The sequence below is a fragment of the Rhinatrema bivittatum genome, chromosome 6 (genome assembly GCF_901001135.1).
Source record: "Rhinatrema bivittatum chromosome 6, aRhiBiv1.1, whole genome shotgun sequence".
In the NCBI taxonomy this organism is placed as follows: domain Eukaryota; kingdom Metazoa; phylum Chordata; class Amphibia; order Gymnophiona; family Rhinatrematidae; genus Rhinatrema; species Rhinatrema bivittatum.
In genome coordinates this window covers 41,589,481-41,602,353 of record NC_042620.1, presented here as the reverse complement: position 1 = coordinate 41,602,353, position 12,873 = coordinate 41,589,481, and the positions used below count along the sequence as shown (strand labels likewise).

General features: G+C 42.1%; 1 protein-coding gene across 2 annotated transcripts in view; it reads right to left on the bottom strand.

Moving 5' to 3' along the window:
- CCDC93 (coiled-coil domain containing 93) overlaps nt 1–12,873 on the bottom strand; it is a 371,692-nt gene that overhangs the window by 77,333 nt on the left and 281,486 nt on the right. For both annotated transcript variants that reach the window (XM_029605342.1, XM_029605343.1), the window contains 3 exons: nt 9,789–9,860; nt 9,355–9,463; nt 7,420–7,502 (listed from right to left, as the gene is read on the bottom strand). In XM_029605342.1, coding sequence (XP_029461202.1) covers nt 7,420–7,502; nt 9,355–9,463; nt 9,789–9,860 — 264 coding nt within the window. The remainder of the gene's footprint in view (nt 1–7,419; nt 7,503–9,354; nt 9,464–9,788; nt 9,861–12,873) is intronic.

The following is a 12,873-nucleotide window of genomic DNA, read 5'->3' as shown; positions in this document are numbered from 1 at the left end:
GAAAAGATCAGGCCAAAAATACTAATACCCAAGAGAGATGCACATATACATTAAAAAATTTAATAATATATCCTTATATACTCAAAAAATAAGAAAAAATTCATAACAACCCTATTCAGAACTATCCAGGAAATGCTGCAAGTCCTGATGAATAGGAATGTGCAGATAGGCCTCTGTTAGATCCAGAGATATCAGAAACTCTCCTTTGCGAACCGCCGCAATCACTGACCTTAAGATCTCCATCCAAAAACGTGGAATCTTTAGTGCTGCATTTACTTTCTTTAAATCTAAAATTGAGCGGAAAGTCCCTTCCTTCTTTGGGACCACAAAGTAAAGGGAACCGAATCACCGCCCTCAGGTAACGCAGCTAGTCCAGCGTCTCCCAAACCGCTACTTGTTTGTCCAAGGAGCCGCACGGGGAAACCGCATAGGGTAACTAGAAACAAATTGCAGATGGTATGAGCAAATTCTAAAGTGTAGCTGTCCCTTACCACACTGAGAACCCATTGGTCCTGAGTAATTCTAGTCCACACCTCATAAAACCGTGACAGGCGACTTCCTGTAATAGGAACGACAGAATGGACCAGCCTCGCCTCATTACGAGGACTTAAGCCCAGATGCACTCTCCCCGGCGGCACCTCTGAATGGCCTTCGGGCACCCTGAAAGGTTTGACTCTAGCACTGCCCCTGAAGGGGAAACTGTCTTTTGAGGCCCAGCCGCTGCCTTTGCCAGACGAGTCCTTCTATCTACCCGAAAACAGGAACGCACCTGAATAAATCTCTTGCCCTTAGGCTTATCCTATGGCAACCTAAGGACCTTATTATCCCTAAGAGACTGCATCAACTGCTCGAGGTCCTCACCAAATAAGAGTTGACCCTTGAAAGGCAGCAAGCCTAACTGCGCCTTAGAGGAGATGTCCACTGCCCAGTTACGCAGCCAGAGCAACTTTCTGGTGGAAACCGCAGATGCCATAATCTGAGATGAGGTATGAACCTAATTATACAGAGCATCCGCTCTGTAGACAACTGCCACCTCAACCCGCTTAGCCCTGTCTGCCTCCTCGTCTGACTTCGGCAGGCTTTCTTGCATCTGCTGCACCCAGCGGAGACAAGCACGTTGCATAAAACTAGTACAAAAGGCAGCACGCAAACCCAGAGTCTACCACAGGGATGATAGCCCTCTTAGTAAACGTCAAAACTGCAGCATCGACTTTAGGGAGAACAAAAAGTTCTAACGCATGCTCAGGCAATGGATAAAGCTTTGCCATGGCCCTTCCTACCTTTAACCCGGAATCAGGAGCTCCCCATTCTGCTTCCACCAGCTTCTTTACTGACTTGTGATATGGGAAGGTCATCGGAGGACCCCGCATCCCATCCAGGACCACATCCGCCCCTCCAAATCAGTCCTCCTGGGGGGGATCTTAACCCCCAGAACCTGAAAAGCCAGAGGTAGCAAATCATCAAGCTCTCATCTTCTAAAAAGTCTTACTACTTTCAGGGACTGGGACTAGCGGATCATCCCCTTGACCCAGGTAAGGAGCCTCCTCTGCCCTCACAGGTGCATCACCAGATTCATCTGACTCATCCTCCCCTAGGCCAGAACCCACGAGGGGACATAGCAACATCTGAGCTGGGGAAATCCGCTGTCTCCCAGAACAAATCTGTTTTGGGCCTACCGTATGCCCCTCAGTAGATCGGGCCGGCCATGTCCACGAATCCCTAGCCACACGAGCTGTTTGCTGCTTGGCCAAGTAAGCCTCATGCAGCAGCATAAAATCTGTAGAAAATGGCAAAATCCAGGAACTGGCAGCAAGGGGACCACCTTCCTCCTCAAAGTCCCCCTGATTGTGCCTGGAGACCAAACGGGCTGGAGACAAGCATGAAGGGGCATCTCTCTTCCCCCCAACAGCACAGGAATGGCCAAAAGCAAATCCAAGATGGCAGCTGTTCCCACACCGATCAGGAAAAGATCAGCACCTTGGCCAGGGCCCTGGAGCGATGCCGAAACAGAGGACTTCTGAAGCTGTTTTGCAGCTGTTGGGTGATCGGACGTGCCCTCCCTGCCCTCGGAACACCAGGCACACAGCCCAAGCTGACTAAGCCATGACTGCGTCGAGTCGCGACCCATCGCACTTGGGGAGAAGCTAGCTGACACACAAGTAGCAGAAAACAGCTGACACACAAGCAGCAGAAAACAAGCAGCAGAAAACCAAGAACAAAATAAACCTTGATCAGTGAGGAGGAAGCCACCTGAACAGCCGAGCCGTGCAACTGCCTTCAGATGTTTTCCTTTTTTTTTAGAACTTTACTCAAATTCCCAAACTGAGGCACAAAGCCTATAAAAAGAATAGACTGCCTCAGACTAAAGGATATCTGGAGCCTGCAGCCGCCTGAGTGGCCATATGAAAGGGAGAGATCTGGACCACCAGATTTACACCCCACAGGCGCACGGTACAAGCACTCACAAGGGTAACCAACCCCCGGCTCGTCCAAATCAACTGTGACTGCAATTATAACAATCATACACATCAAGTTTCTTTCCTAAACCTTCAAACCATTTTGGGTGTCAATACCTAGGACGTCCGAATCCTATTTTTATTCATAATCTGTAGTTTGTTGCAGGTGTAGAAAACATTTGGAAAATCAACATAGCAACTTTGATTCAAAAGGAAAATATAAAAAAAGCCCACTGGGACCGAAACAGAGAAGTTTCAAGCCTTGAGTCATTATATTACAAAGTGATAGTCTTACTGCAGGTGGGCCTAATAAGGAAGACATCTTATTCTCCTTGACTCATTGGCACTTGACACAGGAAGTTGAAATAGGAAATACTGCTTTTAAGAATCATTTGTAGCTCTGCATTCAATGTGGGAGGGAAGGGGCAGGAAATGGTCAACTGTCTTTTGTCCACATTGTATGCATAATCAACAATTAGTAAGGCTCAAAAACTGGTCCAGTGTGTAGCTAGATTAACGCGTTTGTAGGTAGTAGAGTGCTGTGACTTTACAAGTTCTCTTTGGATCAAGCGGACACAGATGACTTGTCCATACTGGGGAACATTGGTGATCAACTTGTTTACCACAGAGGATAGTAGGAAGATGGTAAAGTTGTGTTTCATGCATCTGAGTAGTTCTACATATCAACTCCCAGTAATAATGTAAAGGGGAAGAAGGATTGGTGGGGGATCAGAAGGTGATAGGCAAATAGTAAATACTAGGGATGTGAATCGTTTTTTGACGATTTAAAACAATCGTCAGATATATTTTAAATCGTCAAAAATCGTTAGAGCCGCGATACAATAGCAATTCCCCCGATTTATCGTCAAAAAATCGTAAATCGGGGGAGGGCGGGAAAACCGGCACACCAAAACAACCCTAAAACCCACCCGACCCTTTAAAACAAATCCCCCACCCTCCCGAACCCCCCCAAAATGTTTTAAATTACCTGGGGTCCAGTGGGGGGGTCCCGGCTCGATCTCCCACTCTCTGGCCATCGCTGCGTTAATAGAAATGGCGCCGGTGGCCCTTTGCCCTTATCATGTGACAGGGCAAAAGTAGCGCCGGCGCCATTTTGGTTCCTGGCTCCCGACGTCACGAGTGCAGGAGATCGCTCCCGGACCCCCGCTGGACCCCGAGGGACTTTTGGCCAGCTTGGGGGGGCCTCCTGACCCCACAAGACTTGTCAAAAGTCCAGCGGGGGTCCGGGAGCGACCTCCTGCACGCAGGCCGTATTGCCAATATTCAAAATGGCGCCGGCGCTACCTTTGCCCTCACTATGTCATACGGGCGACGTCGGCCCGTATGACATAGTGAGGGCAAAGGTAGATTAGTTAAAAATGTTTTGCTGATAAGAGTCCGTTTCATCTTGAATTCCATGGATGGAGGATTGTTTTAAACTAAAAAGTAAAAAAGTTCTATAAAAATAATTTTTGCAGTATTAAAGAATTAAAAAAATGATGAAGGTGAATGATTGAGTAGACCGGTTAGTGTCTATCATAAAGACATATAACGTCAGGCTTGCTGACACCTTCTTAGGCTAATAATTATAATATTTCGATTTCCACAAATTATTGTCATTAGATTATTGTTGTGGTTTTCCACCGACTCCCTTACTTTGTGTTAGGTTTCAATTACCCCAATATTGACTGGGTAAATGTAACATCAGGACTTGCTAGAGACAAAGTTCCTGGATGTAATAAATGATTGCTTCATGGAGCAATTGGTTCAGGAACCAACAAGAGAGGGAGCTATTTTAGATTTAATTCTTAGTGGAACGTAAGATTTGGTGAGAGAAGTAACGGTGGTGGGGCCACTTGGCAACAGTGATCATAACATGATCAAATTTAAACTAATAACTGGAAGGGGGACAATAAGTAAATCTGCAGCTCTAACACTAAATTTTAAAAAGGGAAACTGATAAAATGAGGAAATAGTTAGAAAAAAGGTAAAAAAGGTTAAAAGTGTTCAACAGGCTTGGACATTGTTTAGAAATACAATCCTAGAGGCGCAGTCCATATGTATTCCGCGCATTAAGAAAGGTGGAAGGAAGGCAAAACGATTACCGTCATGGTTAAAAGGTGAGGTAAAAGAGGCAATTTTAGCCAAAAAAACATCCTTCAAAAACTGGAAGAAGGATCCATCTGAAGAAAATAGGATAAAACATAACCATTGCCAAAGTAAGTGTAAAACATTGATAAGACAGGCGAAGAGAGAATTTGAAATGAAGTTGGCCATAGAGGCAAAAACTCATAATAAAAACTTTTTAAAATATATCCAAAGCAAGAAACCTGTGAGGGAGTCGGTTGGACCATTAGATGACAGAGGGGTTAAAGGGCTCTTAGGGAAGATAAGGCCATTGCAGAAAGACTAAATTAATTCTTTGCTTCCGTGTTTACTAATGAGGATGTTGGGGAGATACCAGTTCCGGAGATGGTTTTCAGGGGTGATGAGTCAGACGAACTGAACAAAATCACTGTGAACCTGGAAGATGTAGTAGGCCAGATTGACAAACTAAAGAGTAGCAAATCACCTGGACCGGATGGTATGCATCCTAGGGTTCTGAAGGAACTCAAATGAAATTTCTGATCTATTAGTTAAAATTTGTAACCTATCATTAAAATCATCCATTGTACCTGAAGACTGGAGGGTGGCCAATGTAACCCCAATATTTAAAAAAGGCTCCAGGGGCGATCCGGGTAACTATAGACCAGTGAGCCTGACTTCAGTGCCGGGAAAAATAGTGGAAACTATTCTCAAGATCAAAATTGTAGAGCATATAGAAAAACATGATTTAATGGGACACAGTCAACATGGATTTACCCAAGGGAAGTCTTGCGTAACAGATCTGCTTCATTTTTTTGAAGGGCTTAATAAACATGTGGATAAAGGTGAACCGGTAGATGTAGTGTATTTGTATTTTCAGAAGGCGTTTGACAAAGTCCCTCATGAGAGGCTTCTAAGAAAACTAAAAATTCATGGGATAGGAGGCGATGTCCTTTCGTGGATTACAAACTGGTTAAAAGACAGGAAACAGAGTAGGATTAAATGGTCAATTTTCTCAGTGGAAAAGGGTAAACAGTGGAGTGCCTCAGGGATCTGTACTTGGACCGGTGCTTTTCAATATATATATAAATGATATGGAAAGGAATACGACGAGTGAGGTTATCAAATTTGCAGATGATACAAAATTATTCAGAGTAGTTAAATCACAAGCAGACTGTGATACACTACAGGAGGACCTTGCAAGACTGGAAGATTGGGCATCCAAATGGCAGATGAAATTTAATGTGGACAAGTGCAAGGTGTTGCATATAGGGAAAAATAATCCTTGCTGTAGTTACACGATGTTAGGTTCCCTATTAGGAGCTACCAACCAGGAAAAAGGTCTAGGCATCATAGTGGATAATACTTTAAAATCATCGGCTCAGTGTGCTGCAGCAGCCAAAAAAGCAAATAGAATGTTAAGAATTATTTATTTTATTTATTTACTTCAAGGTTTTTCTATACCAAGGTTTAGCAGTTAGCCTTCACCCCGTTTTACAATTGATCAAATTGTTACATATAACGGTATAGTATACATCAAACTGATCGGGTAAGAAACATATAACTGGAATTAAACGAATGAACAAGGTCAGGTCATAAAACATTAGAGCATTGCTAGCTCGGAGGCATTTGTAAAACATAAATAACTATGCACAAGAATATATATTAGGAAGGGAATGGTTAATAGAACGGAAAATGTCATAATGCCTCTGTATCGCTCCATGGTGAGACCGCACCTTGAATACTGTGTACAATTCTGGTCGCCGCATCTCAAAAAAGATATAGTTGCGATGGAGAAGGTACAGAGAAGGGCAACCAAAATGATAAATGGGATGGAACAGCTCCCCTATGAGGAAAGGCTGAAGAGGTTAGGGCTGTTCAGCTTGGAGAAGAGACGGCTGAGGGGGGATATGATAGAGGTCTTTAAGATCATAAGAGGTCTTGAACGAGTAGATGTGACTCGGTTATTTACACTTTCGAATAATAGAAGGACTAGGGGGCATTCCATGAAGTTAGCAAGTAGCACATTTAAGACTAATTGGATAAAATTCTTTTTCACTCAACGCACAATAAAGCTCTGGAATTTGTTGCCAGAGGATATGGTTAGTGCAGTTAATGTAGCTGGGTTCAAAAAAGGTTTGGGTAAGTTCTTGGAGAAGTCCATTAATGGCTATTAATCAAGTTTACTTAGGGAATAGCCACTGCTATTAATTGCATCAGTAGCATGGGCTCTTCTTAGTGTTTGGGTAATTGCCAGGTTCTTGTGGCCTGGTTTTGGCCTCTGTTGGAAACAGGATGCTGGGCTTGATGGACCCTTGGTCTGACCCAGCATGGCAATTTCTTATGTTCTTATGACAGAGAAGACTAACACTGACTGGTAATGGATGTGTTGCTGCTTCTGACAGGTTGTAAAGTGATGTAACTTTACATAAGATTTCTCTGTGGTTTCGACTTTGTTTCTCAAATCAACTCACCATTATAATTATTATTAATAGTGTAGTTTATAGAGCCATCTGCAGATAGACTCCTATCAGCAGATGGCTCCAAGAGACTTCAAGTCCTCCAGGCACCAAATCCCAAGCAAAGTATTTTTTGGTTTTGGGCTTGGGATCCATTCAGATGACAGGCTCTACCTTTCATTCACGTCTAGTAAAATCTAGTAACCCCCCTCTAAGTTTGGAAGGACTTGGCTTTTAAAATTCTCTTGCCCCATTCTTTTCTCCTATGTCTTTAAGCTTGTAAAACTTTTTGACAAAGACAAAGCCTGAATGACGGTTTCATTAAGTGAGAAGGTAAACTATAGCCACAAAAAGACTCATAATTTTCTCTGGTGGGTTTATTTATTTCCTGTGCTCTCCCATCCTTGAGGTTTCCTTACCTCTTTTTCTAAAAAGACCTTCTTGTCATCCAGTGTGTTATAGAGGGTAAAGAACTGCTTTGTTTCTTTGTGAGTTGCTGATACTGCAAGGAACAAAATCAATACATCACATGCAAACAAATGCAATGAAGTGTAATGCTTTAAACACAAGCCCCCACAGGGAAAGTGCCCCAGACCTTTTTTTTTTTTTTGAAAGACCATTCATAAAGTGAAGAATAGCAGAACATTCTTCTATTATTCGCCTTAATAGAAGCTATCCAGTAGCAGTAAACTGCAATAATTTACACGACAGCAGAATAAAACTGTCTGAAGTTTTTGGGAACTGAAAAGATATGTAGCTTGCCATGGGACAGGGACAAGATGAACAGGCTACATCATGAACTGGTTATTTCAGGACAAGGAGCATGAACAGCTTCAAGCAAAACAAACTACCTGCCATTTATGAAGCACAATAGTTTCGACTGTTGGTATTAGCACCACCATTTGCAAACTTGCCAGGTCTGATTTTATTTTGGGCGTTCATGTTATGGCTCATGTGGAGTTTTGACTGATATGAGAAAATATTTTATTTTTTTACACTTACAGGGTCATTCATCATTTCATGTTAAAAACGTGCGTTAGCACAATGCGTGCAAGTATGCAAATGTTAGGAATTTGGGCAAAGTCAATGGTAATGAGCAGCTCCTAACATGGAAGGTGATAGAATAACGCAGGTTTTGACGCCAGAAATAACTACATCTTTTATCTGTGTGTTGTGCCTATGTTAGCTGTGTGTTACCAGTGAACAGGTTTTTATCGCACATGCCGTTCAGGAGGAAGAGAGAGAGAAAGAGAGCGAGTGCATTGAACAAATCAACTCCTCTTGCACCTTTCATCAATTCAAACAGCAGAAAGTCTTCAATGGTGTCAATCTTGTTGTTCCTACCGCCTGTGTATGTAAAACCACCCCCTAAACCTTACCCCACCCAGAGTTAAAAGTGCCCCCTCTTAGTGGTATAAATAGTGACATATTGATTCCTCTACAGAGTCAGTCTCTCTCAAATGCTGTGATTGTTAAATAACCACGCCTCTTTTATTGCAGGTACTATTTCTGCTATAAAAATAGCATTTTGATAAATCTAGGGGTGTGATAGGAAAACACTGAATAAGTGAGTTATTGTAAGGATTTTTTGTTTTTATATATTTGGTCCGACAGTTTCCTCCTGTTCCTCTGGACTTCCACAGTTCAACTGAAACCGGCCGTCTTATCGGGTTATGAAACCTTGAATCTTCATTCATTACTACCAAGGTTAGGACAGTTGCTGCGATAATTGAACTAAATCGGATAGGGGATATTAAATAGAGGGGAAAAAATCCCTGGGCAGTTGCATATGAAGGCTCGTAGCACAAGTCCTAGTTTCAAGTGAGCTTGAAATGAACAGGAGGAAACTACCATATCAAAAAAAAAAAGAACCTCAATTTCCTACTTGGTATTTTTCTTCTTCTCCTTACGACCTTTGTTATACCCAGATGTTTTTCCAGAACTGTGCACATGTAATGGCTCTTTTCTCTTACTCGGGAATAAAGAATGGCTCGAGAGATCTATCCATTATTCTGTGAAACTTACCTATTTAGAAATATTACAGGACAAAACATTTCTGTAGGTTTTTCTTTTTTAACCTAAACTGATTTTGTTATAAAAAAAAAAGTTGAATATCCTAAAGCAGAAAATAGTTCTTCAAATGCATTCAAATAAGCCCAGACTCTCCTGATATTCAGATTCTAGCCTGGGTTTGATTATCTCACCATTAATGCATATAGCTTGATTTATTAAAGGTTTTTTCCTGTTCTGTGCTCATGGGAAATACTTTTGATAAGTTAGACCCATACACATGATAAAGATCCCTTTTACTCTGCCTTATCCTTTAGTAGTATAGTCTTTCTGAAAATACATACCTTGACCATACAGTTCAATAAATCTTTTCTGGTACTGCGTTAATTCAGCTCTGCTGGGTACCTCATCAATCTTGCGCTGCAAAATAGCAATTTCTCTATTCCTTCGAGCCTATGAGTGATAGGGAAAAAATTGCCTATTTTGTTCCGCATTAAATGGCAATCAATAACATTTATAAACAGCCTAGGACATTACTTTACACACACACACACACACAAAAATAAAGACTACACAGTAGAAAGGACTATATAACCATGACTTAACATACCCAGAAGTCCTTTTTTAAAAATATTTTTACTGTACAATGTAATTGTAAATTGCTATCTTCAAAATAAAACAAATATTCTGTTTTCAGAAATATACAGAGCGTTTCCAGAATGGTACTAGAAATCTTGTTTGATAGTACATCTAAAAGCTAGAATCATTTGATACTCACCAGCAAAAGTCGGATCTTTTGAAGTTTATCTTTTTCTATCTTATACTGTTCGTCTATGATTTCGGTGTGTTCCTACAATGTGAGAAACTATAGATCATTTTTCAGCTTCGATTACGGATCCTCTTCTCCCCTTCCCCTTTCATATGATAAAAGATTCATTGCAATGTAGTCTGAAGATTCCTTAGTGCAGGCAGAGTCCACATTTTAATGCCATTGGACAAGAGGATGCCATCTTTTATAACAAAACTGCTTAACCATTTTGCAATAGGAAAGAACCACTAGAACAGTTATGAGAACATGCAGGTTATATCTGTACTCATGTTAGCTGCGGAATTCATTAATCGTACTGAAAGTAAATCATCTACACATATTTCAAATGAAAAGCTGTATTAACAGATTTGGTATTCAATTGAAACATTTGCTCATTAATTTAGAATAAAGAAAAACATTTCATTCCAGGTATGGAAGAACATGATGAACACAAGATGTGCAATAAAATGTTTCTTAACCCTTAGGTGCTACAAAGAAATATAAATTAGAATTTATTTAGCATTTGCCAACATAGCAAGTAAAATCATTTAGCTCATTCACCCAGGGGGCTTTATTAAAAAGAGCACTTCCCCCATTCTGTGCCTATGGAAATCTTTATCAAATAAGGACCTATAATGTGTATGCTCAGGGTCAGTGGCAGCACTAGGCGAATTAGGCGGTCAACTAGAGCACCACAAGTTTGGGGGAAGCAAAGTCTAATGCTTTCATCAGCCCTGTTCAGAAGTAGAAGAACACTCCAACTGTTCCTGGTGGCAGGACTGTGACAACTGGCCTGCGGGAACCAGAAGAAGTGACATGGGCTTGCACAGGTGGGAAGAAGGAGGCCTATATTTACAACATCAGAAGGAATAAGAGACATGGAATCTGCGGGGCCGGAAGAAAATAGTAGGCTGTGGCAGGGCAGCATTGGCTGAGCCCAGCTGGCTTGGAGGAGTAGAAGCAGCATCGGCACTCAGCAGGCCTTCCCAGCAGAAGAGCAGGAGCCAAAGAAGAGAAAGAGCACTCACTGGGCCATGTGGTCAAAGAAAAAAAGAGTAGGGGCTGTCAAAGAAGAGCAGAAGTAGTCACTGGTCTACGTGGCCAATGAAGAGGAAACATGTCAGCGCTCAGCAGGCTGTCCTAGCGATAAACAAGTACAAGAGCCCGGTTGTGAAGAGCAGGAGCACCCACCAGGCCTGCGTGGCCAAAGAAAAGAGGAGCAGCCACCAGGCCATGCAGCCAAAGAGCAGGAGCAGGCAAGCAGCTGGGCCCATATTGATCAAAGAGAGGAGCACAGCCCCATAAAAGGGAAAGACAAGGAGTCTCAATGCCATCGAGGACCATGGAAAAGATTGATGCTATCTGTACCTTCTTGGGGAGGGAGAGGGCAGAAGAATGAGAGAGAGCACATGAATATGTTGACAATATGTATGACAGTGCATGTGTGTGACAGCATTTACAAGAAGTGTGTGTGTGATTAGTATATGTGTGAAAGCATGAATGAGAGCGCAAAGGTGTGTGAGACAGCAAGAGAGCATGTGTATGTATGTGTGTTGTATGTGAGTGCGTGTGCACGTGTGAGAGAAAGGACAGAGTCTGTGCATCTCCTGCTAATCCACAACAATCTCAGGATGACTGGAAATCAAAAATTCTCAGATAGGAAGAGCTGGGAATTTTTTTTATCCTATTGGATTAAATTATTGGGTGTTATTTTTTGTATCCGCTGTTTTACAAAATGTTATTTTATTTTATTTATTTATTTGTCGAGTTTTATATACTGTTGTTCGGGAATTGCCATCACAACGGTTTACATATTTGAAATTAGAAGGGAGGTACAAAGTATAGTAAAGTGGGCATGCAAGGGTACAAGTGGTCAAAGGTAAAGGAGCAGTTTGGGCAAAGTCCATTATGGTAAGGGATCATATTGAGGTTACAGCAAATAGGCAGCTTTCCTGCAAAGGGAATCGTTAAGTTCTTAGTTGTTGCTGTTGTGCAGTCGTGTTGTTATGTTGACTTTGGGGAGCTGGGCATGTTTATTTCTGGTTGGTGGGTCTGTTGTGGATGGGATGTTGGTTGACCATGGGTGTCTTTGTAGGCTTTGATGAACAACCATGTTTTTAAGCCCTTTTTGAATGTTTTTAGGTTGGGTTGCATTCTTAGGTTGGTCGGGAGTGTGTTCCATAATTTGGGACGGGCGAGGGAAGAAGCTCTTTCTCGGGTTGTTGTGAGTTGTGCTGTTCTGGCGGAGGGGATTTTCAAGAGGCCCTTGTTGTTAGATCAAAGATTCCGATGCATTGTGTGAGGTAAGATGTATGTTGCTGACCAATCTGTTTTCTCATGGTGTATAAGTTTGTGTGTGATGATCAGGGTTTTGAATTCTATACGGTATTTTATTGGTAGCCAGTGTAGGGATATAAGGATGGGTGTTATATGTTCTCGTTTTTTTGTGCTTGTTAGGATTCTGGCTGCGGTGTTCTGTAGGATCTGGAATGGTCTGAGGTTGGAGAAAGGTAGACCGAGTAGAACAGAGTTGCAGTAATCGATGTTTGAGAATATGAGCAGTTGAAGAACGGTTCTGAAATCTTCTGGGGTTAGGAAAGGTTTTAGGCATCTTATGGTTAGCAGTTTGTGATACCCCTCCTTACTTTTGGTTGTGATGTGATTCTTAAGGGATAGTTCATTGTCGAAGATTATTCCTAGGTTGCGAGTCTGAGTGACTGGAGAGATTGGGGTTTTTTTTAGTTCTCGAGCAGAAGCGGAGGTGGTGGTGAGGAGCTGGGTTTCTGTTCCAACTAGCAATGTCTCATACACCTCTCCACTTCACCTTTCCACCTCACCTGAAGCCTACAACCATTTCCCCTGCCAACCCCCCCCCCCCCCCTCAGTTCTGGCCCAGGCCATCGCCCCTGTATGATGCCTCCACAGCCAGTTTTCTAAAGGAACTGTTATACTCAAACTACTTATTGATATTATCAGTTAAATTAACTCTCCTATCAAATCAATTGTTTTAGTGTTTTTTGCTATTTTGCATTACTCTTCTGGAACGTTTTTCTCA